Source organism: Phallusia mammillata, chromosome 1, assembly GCF_965637545.1.
Source record: "Phallusia mammillata chromosome 1, kaPhaMamm4.hap1.1, whole genome shotgun sequence".
Taxonomy (NCBI): Eukaryota; Metazoa; Chordata; class Ascidiacea; order Phlebobranchia; family Ascidiidae; genus Phallusia; species Phallusia mammillata.
The window spans coordinates 15,102,530-15,120,533 of record NC_137252.1 but is presented as its reverse complement, the minus strand read 5'-3'; the positions used below and the strand labels follow the sequence as shown (position 1 = coordinate 15,120,533).

The window sequence follows — 18,004 nt, the reverse complement described above, 5'->3', positions numbered from 1 at the left end:
GAACAAATGTTATCAGAGGAAACTGATAATCATCATAAGCTTTTCCGCTAATAAAAATAAGTAAACATTGAGACCGAAGACTGCTATTGTTGCTTAACAAGATTTTAACAAATGTAGTAGGGTCACGTGTCGCAAAGACACAGTGCACTTAGCGTCGAGCGACAAACAGGGGTTTTTTAGGTGATTTATTCTTGGGACAAGTTTCAGTTGAGATTTAACATAACTTGTGGACTGAACCATATATACGAAACTGGTTCCATAGAAATGCTTGATAAACAAACTTCAAATGTTCAATCGGTTGGTCAAAATGTTCCATATAAAATATTTTACCACTTCGACGTTTAATTATTTAGAAATCAAACCAAAAAATACAACATGCGGTAAAATCGTTGTGACAAACATGATCACATTGTCAAAACAACTTAATGTTTTGCCATTTCTCGCACAAGGGCTGGTATTATGACGTTTGGGTCTACATCGGAAGGAAGGGTGTCACGGGCGCAACTTGATGCCTTAATTAAGTGATGTAATTGAAAAACAACAATCGCTGCTGTGGGTCTCCGCGATTTTTCCGTGAAAAAAACGCCTGTCAAAATTCAACGGACAGTATGTCTCCAACTGCTGAAATGCATTTTTTGTATGTTTAGCCTAAACGAAAAGCTTTTTGGTACTAGTGTTACGAAGGTGAATTACATGCCAGGTTTGTTTTGTAGATATTATCCTCATTTGTAAGAACAACTAATTGTCACTGACTATCCGGAAAAGCAAGTTTGTTTTTAACTGTGAAGAAACCATGGCGGATCTTATCGAGCAGATTTTGACAAACCTTCTGACAAACAGTGAGTACAACTTTATATATTTCATTTACAAAGCAAAATGATAAGAAAGTTTCAGTATTGCAAAGGTCAGTCCAACTACCTTCAGAAACATTAAACAAACACACACACTGGACATATTAAAGCCCATTTCCATTTTTTCAATTGTTCAGTGGTACATTTGCGAAAATCAAGAATATCAAACTTCAGTTTGGTCATGTCGAGCATAATAGCCTATAGCGACATTTCCTTATTGCGCACTTCACACACTTGTCTTCCAAATTCAAGTTTATTGGAGTCTAAAGCTTTTGATCAAAACATACTTGGAACAGCATTGTGTCAAGCATCAACCAAATCAATAGCGAAATACTGAAACCCGATGCTAATTCACCGTACAAATGGTCTCCAAACGCTCGAGACGAAGGCAATTGAACAGCAATAAATTACAGCTATTAGGTTGCGATAGCCGTTGGCAGCACACCATTAAAGCTCAAGTGTCAAGTTCATTGCCGAGATTCAAGACAACGCATATGTCAAGCTAAGTCAAATATTAGTCTACAAACAGTAGAACAGTCAAAGCACATTTAGTGGCAAAATATATTTTGAGGAAAGCAATTAGGAATTTTTAAACTACGTTATAGATGCACAGCGACCCACCAGGGGACGTTAGAGATCAAGAACTGCCCGAGTTTGGGCACACGAACCGTTTATGCTGTAGCTATTTGTTAAGTCGGGAAGGGAGGCCAGCATATTTAATGTTACTTACAAAACACAGCCAAGTGGCTGGCTGTAATTTGGTAAGGTTTTAAGGCTCTTAAAAGGTGCATCAAGGTTTTAAACCCCATCAGGCTGATTTTTTAACTTTTAAAACAAATTTTAACAATGATGCCTTGCAGAAATCATAAAAATGTATTGAGCAGCCCATTTGTGATAAAAAAAAAACATAGAGCAAACCTATTCAAATTTCACAATGACATTGTATCCCTTTAACCTAGCTCCAAGAATACTCAGCAATGTGGTCCTACCTTGATAAGCAATTCAGCCCTTACAGTATTAGTAACCGGTTTTGTGGTATGTTTAATACCGCTGGTGCAGTGTGCGCAACAGGGTGGAAAAATTCCGTTGATGTCATTACCTCATACTAAAAGTTCCTGTTTCGGTGGAAAACAATAGCTGGCTACGTGCACTATACAGCACCACCTTAAGCAACAGGAAGTGATTTAAAGGCAAACGATAATCCATCAAAAATGTGACTGGCTTTTCGGAAGAAAAGTTTGTGGAGGAGGTCAAATCAGGCACTATCAAAAAATCACAAAACTGTTAGGGTGACATAAAATGTTTCAAATTTATAGTTCACGGTGTGTTTTTGTGGAAAGGGGTAAAGCTGTAACTTCGATTTTAAGGTTATCAATGCCCTATTTAAAAACTAATTAAAATCAAAACCTATATGGATAAACCAAAATGTTCTTTAGTAACTTTAAACGCCAAAGCATATGACACTATTTTCCCTACCAAATAAAATCATGATAATGCGCTCTTCACACAGAACCAAAACAATCGGCCGTTAAACAGTAAAGTTTAAAATACCAAATTGCGAAACACGAAAATCCCTAGGAAAAACGGCAAAAGTAGGCCCAACGTCCCTCCAAGCGCTGTCCTGGTACATTACATAGATGCGGAAACACGTCCTTTTATAAGTTGTAAAATAAAAACATAAACAAGCGTTAGCAAAAGGTGCACGGTTTCAAATATAGGCGCCGAAATAACATGTAAAGTGGTAGAATGGGGACACACTTGTATGTTAAGTAAGTGTGCCTGGTTTTGTAGTACTTCATGTCAACGGATAAATGTAAACAATCGACATAGTTTTTTTAAACACCATAACGAAAGCCATAAAGTGAAAAATGGTGTATCTCTGCTTAATATATCTAAGTTACAGGTACTTTCGTGTTACTTTTGTTTTGGGGCTTTAGGTAGATTTTTTGAAAATAATATGAGCATTTCACGTTTTTTTATTTTCGATGCAAAAATTCACGAATGCCAATTTATGACCTTGGTTTAGGGTGAGATTTACTGAAGTAAAGTACCCCAGTATACCACTCAAATATGTTCACACACAGACGGAGCAACTCAAACCGATTAGTGAGTACGACATCATACAACTAAGTTAACTCTAATAAGTAACAGAACAAGTTTCAGTAGGCTGTAACGATGTTCGATGATTCGTAATTTCATGTGGGGACCCCCAGTTTTCAACCCAATTAAAAAAACGTTTAGTGAACATGTAAAATGATATGTCGATTAGCACGTGCCTTGAACAGCGTTTATTTTTTACTTTGGGCGTGCCTATCGTGGACGGAAGTTCCTACGATCATTGCACGAGTGTATATGACGTTCACACGTACGTCATATAGTGATGTGGATAAGGGCACGTCATCAAACAACACTAAAAGTTTGTAAAAAGCCAAAAGCCCCGCTACACGTAATCGAATAGTTTATGGCTGTTACCATGACGCACTAGTTCATTGATGCAGATTCGAAAAGAATTAGGTCAGCAGTTCTTTGAACATTGACGCAAGTAACAGTTTTAGTTCCGTCACAATTTACTGCAACGCGGAAGTTAATGCGTTAAACAATTTTGATGCGAAAAAGGGGTGTGAGAAGTAAAACCCGTCACAATCTGTAGCCTACAACAAAATTGTACACATATTGCCTTCAGTATACAAAGCCTTTGTTTAGTCTCACTGAGCGGAACTAGCTAAATCGTTTTTTTTTTCACACGCTACCAACACATTTCGATTATAAACCGATAATTATCGGTGTTTGAGGTTTCTTACTCAAGCGCCATTAAAAGTCATAGCGCACCAAAACCCTCGGAAGTTTAAAGCGCCGAACACTCGCTTAAATCTATTATACTTCAGGGCCACTGACAGCATTGTATTTGGCAAGGAAAACAATGTGAAACAAACATTTTTGAAATTCTTTTGTAAGAACCAAGGAAAATCACAATGTACATGCCAAAGGAATTTTCTGTTGTAAGAACTATAGCAAGACGAATGTTTCTGTTGGTGTTTCGCAAGGTACAAGTTTTGGGTGTTAATATTTGACTTACTTTAACTCACTTGAAATCTGAGAACCCAAACCACCTATATAATGAACAGCAACCAAGTGACTAATGTAATCCGGTGTCCGTTAAAACAATCAGTAGTGGCCAATATAGTCGCTCCCTATGTACATCCGCTGCTTTATGACAAGACAAATTAATCCCGCGTCCGCCGAAGCGCTGGGCCCACTGCCCAGACAAAACCTATTTAGACATTGCGACTGTCTTAGTACAATATTATACAATGCAAACTGGGCAAATAATTAAAATGCAAAATGAAATGAATCTTCATATATTTGTCTGGGAAATTTTAAAAAATGAAATAATTTTTGAAAAACAAACGACCTTACTTTCTAACATTCGAAGTACGTGTGTTTATTACCCTGGTTCCGGAAATTACGTGGTTGTTTATATACTGACGCATAATTGTAGAAACGCCACTATAAACGTTTGGGGGTGTGTTGGAAGTTGATTAAAACAACAAGGATGGTTCGGCGAACATAAACGCATTCTAAGGGTCTTTGAAATATTTTCAAACCGATAAAGTTTTTTTACTAGTTGTATTTTGAACAAAGTACAGGAAAGATAACTTTAAACGCATTATAGCAAATTAGGATAGCCCTTCAAACAAGGCAATACAGGAAGACTGTGGCAATTTTGTGAGCAACATTAAAAGGCAGCGCATATAAGTGAGTTGTAGGTAACGCCACACAGGCCCTACAACGCCAAATGTGGAGGTGCAAGGTACAAACAATTACGCAAACTCAGGGCTATCTTGTTTTCTAAGTAAAGTGCGAGGTGATCGACGGTCACAAGTTTCTTGGATTGTCTACTGGACCCCGCTTTAGAACACGGAAACGGGTATTGTCCAGCGTTTATCCAGCAAGACATTTTTTGTCATCTCATGCAGGGAAGGCCATACTGAGTCACATTTCCTTAAAAGCCATTGAAGTAAACTGTGATTGGTTGACTCGTATCACGTGCACTGATTTGCCTTCTATGCTCAGCTCATCTAAACGACATAAGAGCTTTTTACACATTCAAATTTTTGTATCATGATGGCAGCGAAAACACTCGCAGTGTTAGACAATTTTTGCCTACAAACTACGCGTACTTAATTTCTAGTGTAGTTCGGTCGTGTGTTTTGCGTATGTTGACGTTTAAATAAGTTACTGTCTTTGTCCTGAGTAATATGCAAAAACAAACCTACAGAGACAAAGGTATAAATAGAGACTCGGCGAACGATTTTTGGATTTTTGTTCAGTCACAAGTATTGCCAAATAAAATAGATTGTTCGCGCAAATCGCCTAGCTGATTATCGCGACTTTTAAAACAATTTCGACACAAAGAAGGCATAAGCGAAAAATCATGATAGTATTTGCACGTCTCAAGCAGATAAAGTCTCGCCAACAATCTACGATACCGTTAGAGTATTTTCTATCAACGATTTGCGATGCAAAAGATATCGGTTTCTAGCCACAACATCACTAACAGTAAAAAAATCGTCGCTAAAGTACTTTAAATCCGCGGTAACAAACACCAATTAAATAAGAAATGCGAATGTGAGTACGATCATAATGATTACTGTATTAGTCAGCTAAAATTAGACAAAGTGATGGCACCCGGTAAGTAGACAACATCACTACTTTCTCGCGTGAAACAGGTGTAAGACGAATGTTTTCACGTTGAATCTCTTTCTGAAAATTTATCAGTTTGCCACAGTCGCTACAAAAACGAGAAAAAATCTGTAACGCAGTGCGAACGCTGCAAATAATACTCGTGCAGGCCGAAATTGGCACATCCTTTTCCTATTCACCAGCGGCGATTGTTAACAAGAGATTGAACATGCTGCGAGCTTGATAAATGAATCCACGTATATCTAGTTAAAACCAGTACGCCAGGGAGAAAATGAGTACAATGTCCATTTTTACTTGGCGAAAACGTATTGTATAAGAGCACGTTTCAATCTTTTCATTTGCGTATTTTAAAAGGAGAATTAAGAATAAAGTGAATTGAGAAATAGCTGCGCAACGGTAAAAAGTTATGGAGTACATGATACAATTGGTGGATCATGACTCGTTGCAGCTGTACCGATTTAAAAGAATGACACGACAGGAGCGCAACAGAGAGTAAGATTGGCGCACTGTGAGTAAAACACTGATGGGGTGAACGTTGGTGGGACCAGTCGAGTGGGAAGAGGTCAGAAGCTTAACTCTTGCGTAAGAAAGTATAGTGGTTTAGACAGCAAAAGAAAAAAAAGGTATATTTAAACCACGATATTTTACTTTGACAACAGATTGTTTGTTTTGTAAGTTCCTAACAATAGCAAACGATAAAATGTCGCAGGATTATCTTGCTGGCCTTAGTAGTGTTATGCCAGATGAAGATGCTGTCGATGTGGATTTCAATATTGTGTTAGGTGGTAAGTCAAAATGCTCTTTTCTTATTCGGTATCTCGTTCTTTTATTACCTAAACTAAAAAGTCCATATGAAGTGCGTTAAAAGCGTATGTCTCTTCCAAGAAGAGCAAGCGGGTATGCAGTAATTGAAGCATAATGTTCAATACGGCAGTGTTGGACTGTTTACTGTAGATAGAGGATAAAACACAGGTAATGCAAGCTACCAACACGTCGGAAACTGGGGGTAGCGGAAACGACATCGTTCACATGAGCCGGAAAAGGCCTGTTACATTTTAGCCAATCAGATGTTACTATCAAACATTGAACACAATAGATCACTGCTCACGAAAAAGAATTTCTTTTTTTGAAAAATTAAAGACAAGAAAACTTCTAACTTGCGGGCCAGAAACAAATATGTGTTCAAGAGCGTAAATTGACAAATTTTCCAATCTCATTCGGTTAAAAACTAAAATGTTTTGTGATATTTTGTACAGCGTCGATTGGCACAACAGCCGAGTCGTCCACCACTGAAATCAATTGGCCGAAAGTGATCTTTTCTATTCTGATCTGTATTATCGGGTTAATTGGAAACACCGTTGTGATCTTTGTGATTGTGGTACTCAGAGAATATCGCAAATCTGTGACTCACTGGTAAGTTCACTAGTTTCTTGTCCGTTTAATGCTGATTAAATCACTTAAGCATTCCTCTATGGAGAACAAACGAACACCGTGGCTTCATACGACAAAATGGAAAAGACGCGGGACTTTTTTAAAAGATTTTCTGGGACTTTTTTTAAGAATCTATTTTCTACGATTTTTTAGTGGGGGTGCATGTTCAAAATGGCAAACAGTCAATGATAAAATTAGAAACTATTGACGTGGAGAAATAAATACATGCCTATATTTTAAAACGAGATTATTAAGATACAAATGTTAAAAACACATTCCTTACACAAGCTGTTTTCTCTGCACCGAAAGTTATGGGAACTCTTCTATAACAAACGTTGTTTCCAATAAATGTGGATGTTGTGACATTACGCAACCGATAAGAATGTAGTGAGCATTTTCCCTGCTATGAGTCGCTGATTGACAATAGAGAAGTATAAGTGAGCAACGGCATGAATGGACATGACATAATGAATTACTAATCTTTCGAATAACACGAAGTTCTTCCCCAGACTGTTATGATTTTTCGAAACTATTCACTTTAAAATAAAAACCTAAGACTTCGTGCTATGGCTTGTTGAATATGTTCAATTACGAGTTACACGATTGAAATGTCAACCATTTTTCGTTCACACTGAGCCCTGTTGATTAATACACTATTGATATTACTTGTGGCCATTAACGAACATTGGTTATATACAGCTCTCTTCTGTATGACAGTCAGTTAAAACAAATGTCACGAATATTTTCGTTTCTGTTACACGAACGAGAATAAAACATACCAAAATGGGATTTCAGCAATGGTATGTTCGACGGGATATATCTTACCAAATTAATCTATTTATACAACTGGTCATAAGGTCACAGAGCAAAGACTTGATTTGAAGGAGTCCCGCCTGCACGGATGTTTGTAATAAATATTTCGTATATTTATTACAAACGTCCGTGCAGGCGGGACTGCTTTAGATCAAGTCAAACGCAATATCCGTTTCAAGCCAGCACTGATTACTGACAACAGTCCATTTCTCGTTAAACCACATTTATTACCTCAAAACACCTTTTTAGGTACGTCCTGCAGTTGGCAGTCGCAGATTCGCTGTTTCTACTGACTCTGCCCTTTAAAACAACGGAGGACCTTAACAAACGATGGATCTATCCAGAATGGATGTGCCAAGCAAAAGAGACGCTCTTGTTTCTCAATTATTATGCGTCCATAATGTTCCTCATGGTAAGCATTCAAACTAATTTTTATTGTATTATTGGAGAGACGTGTCCAGTACTTGTAATGACAAGGTCAATAACAAACATTACAAATCCACGATGCATATAAATGAACTCTAAAAACACCATTCGAAAGACAGTTTCCGTATGAAAATAACATCCGGATTTCAAGGTTAAACTTTATTTGATAACTAAGTTATATCCTTATGTGAAATGCAGATAATGAGCATCGACCGCTACGTTGCCGTGTGTCACACATTCTCGGACGGATTACAAAAACTTAGAAAGCCTCTAGCTGCCGTCAGCATCACAACCGCAGCCTGGATCATATGTTTGTGTCTTTGTATACCAGTTATGCTTTACAGCGCAACGGTCGGAACCCATCCTTACTGCAGTTGCAGGTACACAAAATTATAGTGTTGAGCAGAAACTGCCCCTTGCCATGTTTGGTTTCGTGTAAGGGTTTATACAGGGGCGGAACAGTGACGTAATATCACTTTTGTTTGAAAGTGGAGGAGTTACGTGCTCCTTAGGATGTTGTTTAAGGGAAGTGACGCCACTTACCACACGTTACTTTATTTCAAGCTGTAAACAACACTAAAAGCCAAGTTCCATTATACGTAAGATTTTAATTTGTCCCTTCCATATAACGGTTATAACCTAAGCATCCCAGGGTTTGGGCCTTAGTAAACACAAATATACTTCTGTGTACTTTTGTTGAAGTTTCTCGGTCATTAGCAACTGATGTGATTGTTTGCAGTTACGTGTTCCCATCACCCGAAGACGAAAGCAACATTACCAAGACGTGTATCGATCAAGGATTTACGCATGATATAGATCAGTGCCTCGAGATACTCGCACCAACTGAGGGTGGAACCAAATACTGCAAGTAAGATTCTGTAAACAACTTTGGTAAATTGATGTATGTTCGCTACAACCAGCACTGACGGTATGGTTTTGCTTTGCAGAGTAACACCTGACATCGTAAAGGACCTCGTCATGCAGTACTTGAGGTAAAAAAGCAATGTGTTCATCTTCATTTGCAATGATTACCCTGACAATGTAGAAACTAAAACACATACTATATCCCACCAGTTAGACAGTTTTACACAAACAAGTAACGGAAACAAAAACAAGTTTACGAAAATTCAAACAAATCATCTGCACCATAACATCGCTTACATACAGTTTTGAGTAGCAGAAAGTACTGTGATTCGAAAACTTTTTGACCCCAAAACTTTGTATGTAGCGGCGCCAATGGTGGAATTGACTTTTCAAAATACCTTTTGGGTTTTGGTGGCGGAGGAACTGGCGGAGGAACCGGCGGTGGCGATGGAGGACTCGGCGGCTTTGACCCAAGTATTTTACTGGGAAATTCTAGTGCACCAGTAATGCCGAATATTTCTTCGTTTGGCATCGTGCCTGAGTCGAACACTGGTGCAACAGCAGCAGTAAATGTAACCACTACGACATCGAGTCCGGCACCTGCCCTTCCAGCATTACCAGGATTTCCAAGTTTAGCAGGATTTGATTTCGCATCATACTTTGCTGGGGGTAAGCAAAAAAGTTTCAAAAAACGCCTTTCTAAAGGGTTTACAGCAGGGGTTCCCAACAGGGGGTACTCGTACCCCTTGGGGGTACGAGATTGAACATCAAGGGGTACGAAGATGCTTGGGTCCAAAAGCAGATTTTCAAACAGATTTCACAGTATAGTTTTTGTTTTGTAAATGATATTATGCCATTAGGGTCTTTGCTTTAAAAAGAAGCAATTGTTGTTATTAAGCAAGAAGTCTCATTGTTACATAACAATGTTGTTTTTGCTTGCTGCCAGCATTAAACAGCAAGGCACACAGTTAGGGGAAAACCACAGATAAAGGGGCATTCAATGTAGCCTTGCTGTAAATCTGCTACAAACGGTTTACTAACGAAAGTAGGGAGAGGCGAGGCAAAACGGACACTGCATTGTTTTCATATTAAATGAACTGTACCATTTTGTTTTGCGTAACTAGAATCAAGACTAATAAATGTTATGTAAAACATTGGAAACTGCTGCTCTTTCTAGAGGTCTAAAATAGAAAAAAAACTTGAATATGATAACCTAGTTTTATTCTTTGATAAAATGTTTAGTAAAATATTTTTACAAGTTTAGAATACCGGTTAAACATCTAATGGAGCTATAAAAGCCATTTCGTTTAGCAATATATCTGAAAAATTCCATCAAAGTTTTTTGGGGGTACGAAGAATGCTCTGACCTGACAAAGGGGTACGGGCAGCAAAAAAGGTTGGGAACCCCTGGTTTACAGCGACCAAAGCAGGGCCAATCAAACTAACCAAACTAAGGCCAGCCTGCAGGGCCCGGGCCACGACGTCTTTCTTCCGGTCGGCAAGACATTTGGTCATAATATATACCTCAGAAAAAGTGGCTTGAGTTAACCGTTCAAAGTTAAAACCCTGGTCCATAGTAACGATATTTTTACAATATCTAGCTTTTCCTGCCGCCGGTGGTTCAAACCTACCAACGGAAGCAAGCGGAGAAGTTCCAAACAATGAAGGAATCAATGAAACTGTGAACGAAGCAACTCAGGCAGCAGTTGTAGTAACAACCCCACACATGGAAAGTAAAGCTCCCGTGAAAGAGGGCGTCCCATCAAAATGTACATATGTGCACTCCCCATATGGCTGGAAGGTTTTCATGATCTTTAACTTTGTGGTGATGTACGTCCTACCAGTCATCGTAAGTCCCTATTGCTTTTTTACAATTAAACACTAAAAAATATATATCGTGTGCCAAAGCATGTGCCAAGCAAATATAAAAATGATAAACTCTGTACTTTTTAGTACAACATTTCTAGAAGTTATTATTATTTAACGTGTTAATGCCAACGCAAACCGCAACGCTAGTGTGCCAAATTGCGACGAACAAGGTTTTGTGTGCTGGTTAGCACATGCAACAGATGACAACTATAGCAACAACTGTCAAACCATGTCACATTCATTGCCTAACAACCAAAACTTGCGATTGAACTCAAAAATGCTTCAACAATAAGTTTTTTTGACAATCACGAATAAGGTCGTTATGTATGTAAGGCAAACAACGCTATCGCTACGTTCAAGGCTTTCAAAATAACTACACAACTTAAGGACTTTCAGCTGAATACTAATGTTGATTAAATTTTAGGTTATGGTGGTCTGCTATGGTCTGATCATCAACCGTCTTTCAAGTTCTAAGTTTCGCACCAACAGTACGGCCAGTGTTACACAAAGCAATGGGAAAAAACGAAAGACCAGCACCCGTTCGGACAAGGACCGTCGCCGTGTCACCATAATGTGTGCAGCCCTGGTCTCAACCTTCGTGCTCTTGTGGCTTCCCTTCCATGTTAATCATTTGGCTAAGTTAGCAGGCATCAACGTATCAATTGAAATGGTAAGATTAACTTAAATTACCAACAAAATATTGTCTCACCAACAACAAACCCAGTCAATTGTAGTTGTGACCAAGCGGATTTTTCCCTATAGTGTATAAATTGCATTAAATTCTAATTGAAATCAAAGTACAAAAACAATTACATTCCGGCGCCTCTGCCCAAAAACATTGTCCAGTTTGGGGCGTAGGCTGTAACACTTCCGTGTCTAAAACTTTTCAGTCTCATCATCTAAGTTTCGGACTGTTGTTTACAGGCTTACATATGTGAGAATCTGCCAGTTGCTGGCTCACTGCTTGCATATCTCAACTCCGCACTTAATCCCTATCTCTACAGCTTCCTTGGCAGCAACTTCAAGAGGCGATGGGAGTAAGTACAGCGATCTCCTCTTATTTTCTTTTACATTTATTTTAATATGCACGCAAACGTTGAAGTGAACAGAGTCGACTATATAGCTCGTCAGCTGAGGCACAAAAAATGTATGGCCGCATGTTCTATAGTTTGAAGACGATTTTAACTTGACATGTATTTGGGCTGGTAACTCGATCGGTAATAGCAAAACTGCGATGTCAGAAGCTGTTTCATGATTTTAAAAAGGTGCAAATTCGGCACAGATATTAACATGAAAGATCATTTAACTTGTTACATTATCAATTTAAGAATTGTAAGTAGCACTGCAATACCCAGGGCGCAAATAATTTACTATCGTGCTATTAACTGTATAAGCCAAGCCAAACTTCGCTGGCCATTTCGTTTGCAAACAGTAAATAAGGTGGCACGGCTACGAGCGGTGGTATGATTGATTTTGGGCACATCATGGTAGTCAGGAGGTGACAAAACCCACGACTGAGGTCGTAAGCCACTGCGTGATGGCCCAGCACGATGCGCCCCAGCTCTTTATCACATGCCTACATCCGGCACCATTAAATAAGTAAACAACGCCCCTTAGGCTTTGCGTAGGCTAATTGTACAAAACAAATTTGCTTCACATATCTGCTCGAATGCGTTACTTTCCCGCAAATTTTTCGCATCACAGTTTTTGTTAATGCTTGTGTTGTGCTTGAAGAAATGTTAAGTTACTGATGTGTGTGTGCCAATCAAAATTTTGTAGAAGGGTTGGATTTCAACTTTCACCCTGCCAAACTTTTCTTTCTTTTTGGCTCTTTTTCTTGTACAAATGCCTTGTATGGTTTCCTTCAGATTGCTGAGAAAGGCGCCAGGGATGCGCCAGTTCATGTCCATGGCTAGAAGACAATCTGACACTAGCGGCGTTAAAACCAGGAACAATAAGAATCGTAACACATCACAGTCGCGCCACTATTGGGGCACAGGCAGTATAAAGGCCCCAAACAGCACAGTAGAAAGGAACCTTTCGACAAAACCAATCGTCTATAATACAGGTCATGACTGGACACAGCGTTGTCTATATATTTGGGTTTTAACAACGGCCCTGCATTCAAAAAGCATGATATTTGATTGGTTTGTGAAAACAAAACTGCGGCATGCGCGCTAAGCATGATTTACTATGAAATTGGTCATGTTTTTTGTTAAACAAATGCTTGCAGTCTAAACAAGCATTGTTTGAAAAGTTTAAAGTAGACTAGCCTACATGTCTTATTCCAACCCCGTTTATGCACAAAAGCTCATCTGAATTAAAGCTAAAAAACTTAAAGACAGCAGGAAAAAAACGAAACGCTGAAACATGCGACAAGCAGAACGCACAAGATTGCTTAAAAACATTTCACGAAAAGAGTTAAAACTACGAGCCAAACAAACCGCAACTTATGGTCCAACACATCTGCGTCATCTCACGTTAGTGTTGCTGCTTTTGCCAAGATTGCTAAAAGAAGCCCCCACGCGCCCCAGCATCAATACATGATTCAGCGTTGGATGTATTGCAAAGTTCGTTGTGCAATGCACTGCAGACCTATCGTTTCTGGAATTGTTCTTGATTTTTTGCATGACATGATGCAGACTTGCATGCTGTGCGTATTGGTTGGAAACTTTGCAAGCCAAGCAGTTTTGCTTTGCTACAACCTCTGACATTTTTTCTATGTGCGCAGCCATGCTGCAGGGTCCATCAGAAAAAGCGTCAAGCGAAGGACGAGCTCCATCTCCGGGGGCATCGGTGTACGATACACCAAGAAAGGAAGCAGGCCAGGCCGAGACGGAAGCACAAGCAACAACACTGCTACAGTGATGACGAAAGTGTACAGGTGAGCTGAAAACTAAATCTGTGCAAATTTGCCGCAAAAATTTCCTTCAATTAAGAAACAATCGCAACCGAATTAAATAGAATCAAAAACCGTTATTTCCAATGACTTTATATTTTACCAACCAATAACCGCACAACACAGTCTATCAACCAATTTTAAAGTACAAGTACATTACAAAACCGTTGGATAAGTTAAGATTATCCTGTTTTTGGTACAGGGGCAAATCCGAGAAGGGAGGATCTCTATCCGAAACAAAACCCACTCTCGATTCGACCCATGCCTTTTCAAACGACGACACCCTGAACCCCGTGAGCAGTGTGCCCACCAACGGAATCGAGATGGCCAACCCACCTTCATACGAAGAACTGCTTCATCCCTAATTTCAACACTACACCAACATGCTGTTATTGTACATAGAACTTTTTTTTTTTTTTTTCCCGCAAAGTTACTTGTTCCTCGATTCTTTTTGTGTTTTGAATGATGTAAATTAACGCTGGAACTTTGTAAGCGATTGTTAAATCTAGCCACTGGTTTATTCATTGTTAAAATAGGACATGTGCATAGATTAAATTTTCCATACAAGTTTGTTGCATTAAAAGTGAACGCACAAAACACCGAGCTGTTGTTTAACTTTTTTATCATCATTTAATATTATTATTGAAACAATCGGCCAAAGATGTCACAATCCTCCTACATGCCATTTTTTTATCTTGACATTTTCCGCCAAATAAGAGTCGCCAAAGTTTCAACATACAAAATACTATAGGTTTACTTGTAAGGTTGTTATTAAACTGCACATGGAATAGTTTGTTGTTGTTGTTTTTTCAATGTAACATTTCCGCTGTGTTGAATTTCCATTGTAAATACATTTGCCACAACAACCATAATCATGCTTCGACCAATTGGTTGGTAAATACAAACGAAAGGCAAAAGGGCTTACCTATAAAACATTGACAAGGTTTATCTTGCTACATGGTGTTTTTGAGAGTGAGATAACTGACTGTTTCATTTCGGGATTTGAGTTGGTAACTGGGTTAATATGAAATCACGCTGCACTTAAAAAAATGGACTTAAAATCAGAAATTAATATTTTTTTTATAATTCGAGAAGAATTTAGGATAAGGCAACAACCATATAGTTGTCAACATATCACTTATCCGCATTAATGTGAGACAACAAGTTTAGAATGGTGTAACTTAAAACGACAATAAGTTCGATGTTGTCAGCCCCTATACTGACCCCACCTTTTGGCTATCTTTTTGATTGTGGCGTTTATGATTAGGTTTGTGAGTGGGTGGTTATTTCCACCAAAGCCTTTATATTAAAGAGAAAGTAAAGACGGCCAAAACATACAAAACAAAATGTGTCATCGTTGCAAATAGGCTTACAAACTGACACTTTTTGCCAGACAGAACTATAATATTTAGTCATTTACTTTATTGTAGATCACTTTCCTCGCAAACCAAAGAACAAGAAAACTAGAATAGTGGTTTTCCTATATATTGCCAGTTTATATATACTCCATTATATTTAACGGTAGAGCTACTGACGCGGTGCCTCCCAGGAGATCCAAAAGTGCCTAATTTTTAAAACGGTATATCTCAAAAAAAGGTTAGGGTTATTAAGGTCGGGGTAAGGTATTAGCATTTAAAATTCAATAAAACTAACCCAAAAAATTAGTTACTAATGTAAAATTTTTAAACATTTGCATCCTAAACCAACCCTCTTTAGCCGCTAAATAAATAATTAAGCTCTTTACGCCACCTATCGAAAATTGAGCACTTTTGGGTCTCCTAGGAGGCACCGCGTCAGTAGCTCTACCATATTTAACGATGTATCACATATATCATTTACTATATTTATAATGGATATATATTTGGCACCTACATTTCATTGGGTCCCTATCTTTTTCCTGGCACTTTATAACATAATTGTTTCTGCAAGCATAATCTAATAGGTCCCCACACATGTGCATGTGCGATTTGGTAACAGTAAAAATAGGGCACAATCAGTGTTAAACTGGAATAGTGGTGTTCTTAAACTACTCAAGTAAACTTGCGTAGGAGATTTTTATAAATCAACGACAACTAATTTCATCAAATGTTATATAGGAGCAACATTTTTTCCCGTGGCTGGGGTCAATGCAAAGCTATACAAACAACAGAGGTTAGCGTCGATTTTTCACGGTTTCATTTCCGTCATTAGATAAAGAAATGTCGTTAGATAAAGATATGGCGCCGATCGCGGCAGGAGGGGCCTGTCGTTAACCGCGCAAAACTGCGTGATACAACAATTGCATAACTAACGTTTTTAAATGATATACAAACATATCTTAATTGCACAGTGCAAAAAGACTGCCTGATAGCACGTCCAGTTATGCGCGAGGCCGAGATATTCGCTTTTCAGTGGGCAGGTTTGCGCTTTTCGCGCCCAATTGGGCTGTTTTTCGACATGGAGTTGCGCGTTGTTTTCACGAGGTGGAAAATGGATGAGTCCAACTATTTAAACTTCAAAGTTTCAACATTTTTTTCGGTAATAACCCTTTGTTTGTTAAATTATGATTTTTAATCCGCACATAGCGTTCCCAGGCGCCAATAAGTTTTTACATAACAACAATACGATTGCTTAGCTGGGCTTTTTATGTCCAAAACCTGTTCTGAAACAGTTTTATTAACGCTTTCAGTTTGAGAAGTCACGTTACACAGGTGTAAAAAACGTGCTGCGTTGTCGCTCTGCGATTCGAAATACGAATAAGTTGACCTACATTAACGTTTACAGCGCAATATAACTAACATCGTAACATCTTAATTTCAACCAGTGAGAAACTTAATTTCAACCAAGTGACGACTGCGTTCATGCGTGAATCAGAGGCATTTTACAGATAGAGATATGGGCGCCGATCGCGGCAGGAGGGGCCTGTCGATAACCGCCATAAGACGCAAAATCACTCCTATTGCGTCAGCTGTGCACTGAGCGAGCACAAATTTGACAAAAGACAGCATGTAAAAACATATTTGGGACTGTAAGAGTAATTACTGAGCCGATTGCACTAAAATTTTTAACAGCCAACAATGAGCACCCTATACACAGCTGTTTAAAATTTCAGCAGGATAAGTCTTGTATTTCTGACCTCATTAACATGTGAACAAACAAACAAATATTTGGGTGTAAAGGGGTCATATATATATATATATATACAACTTCAAGCTACAAAATACTTTAAAATACGCTGCAATGTACCAATCAAAAAAGTATAAAACTCCAAAATCGTCTGCTTTAGCAAGTATAGCCGTTTTAAAAATTCACGGTTTGGGGGGCTGTGGATGAACCGAGGGATCAAACGCGGTCAAAATTCACATGGGCCATCTTTAGACCAACATCTATAGCCTAATGTGTGTAAATTTGAAAAAGTTTGAACCAGTCATTCTTGACCAAAACGTGGGAACCAATCCGCGTTAGACGAAAAAAAAATATAGACAAAAACAATATGTGTCCCCTTCAGGGAAGGGGACCCATAAAACTATCTGAGTCCGCACTACTTTGACTGGTGAGAGTTTTACGCTCGGTGTACCAAGTTTAATATATACCGCATTCGAATTACGGCAAGTTAAAGTGTTACAGTCAATCTCTTGCTTTTCTGCAAACTATACAGTCAGCACGCATTACTACATCCCAGTTAGCAATTGCGACCCAATACACCAGCGTTGGCTAAAGCATATCTTGACAACAAATCAACATTACGCAAAAAAAGGAAACAAACAAAACAAACCGAGTCTCTTGGTGTACATCAAGATTCATTAACTTATGCAAACGTATTACTAGCCCAGAATTTTGACCACATAGTAACCAACATTGGCTAAACATTGTTCCACAACAAACGAACATGACGCAAAATATGTACACAGTTGGTATACATTTACGTTTAACAACTTCTGAAAAGTAAAAAACACGACAAAATATGTCTTTACATAGACACATGCGACCCATTTGCAAAAGCTCGTGACGAAGACTCGTGAATTGAAACCTCGATTCATATTAAATGCCTGAAGAAGGAAATATCAAAACGTACATGGTAAATAAACTTTAATTAGCTCCTTCGCCTATTTATATCAAAGGCGTTTATAGCCTACAGGGATGCCGTAACATCCTAGGGTATATCCAC

At 38.6% G+C, this 18,004-nt stretch overlaps 1 protein-coding gene across 2 annotated transcripts; it reads left to right on the top strand.

Annotated features, from left to right (window-relative positions):
• Window positions 1-5,468: 5,468 nt before the first annotated feature.
• Window positions 5,469-14,729, top strand: LOC145231392 (uncharacterized). 2 transcript variants are annotated; one of them, XM_080096338.1, is made up of 13 exons: window positions 5,469-6,340; window positions 6,812-6,968; window positions 8,049-8,211; window positions 8,424-8,605; window positions 8,965-9,093; window positions 9,173-9,217; window positions 9,454-9,758; window positions 10,691-10,938; window positions 11,383-11,628; window positions 11,883-11,995; window positions 12,827-13,026; window positions 13,690-13,842; window positions 14,060-14,120. In XM_080096338.1, the coding sequence occupies exons 1-12, from the start codon at window positions 6,256-6,258 to the stop codon at window positions 13,824-13,826; spliced, it is 2,010 nt and encodes a 669-aa protein (XP_079952464.1). In that variant the 5' UTR covers window positions 5,469-6,255; the 3' UTR covers window positions 13,827-13,842; window positions 14,060-14,120. The 2 variants fall into 2 exon arrangements, with proteins under 2 accessions (XP_079952464.1, XP_079952465.1); XM_080096339.1 differs by lacking the exon at window positions 12,827-13,026 and having other exon boundaries at window positions 5,470-6,340; window positions 14,060-14,729.
• The last annotated feature ends 3,275 nt before the right edge of the window (window positions 14,730-18,004 follow it).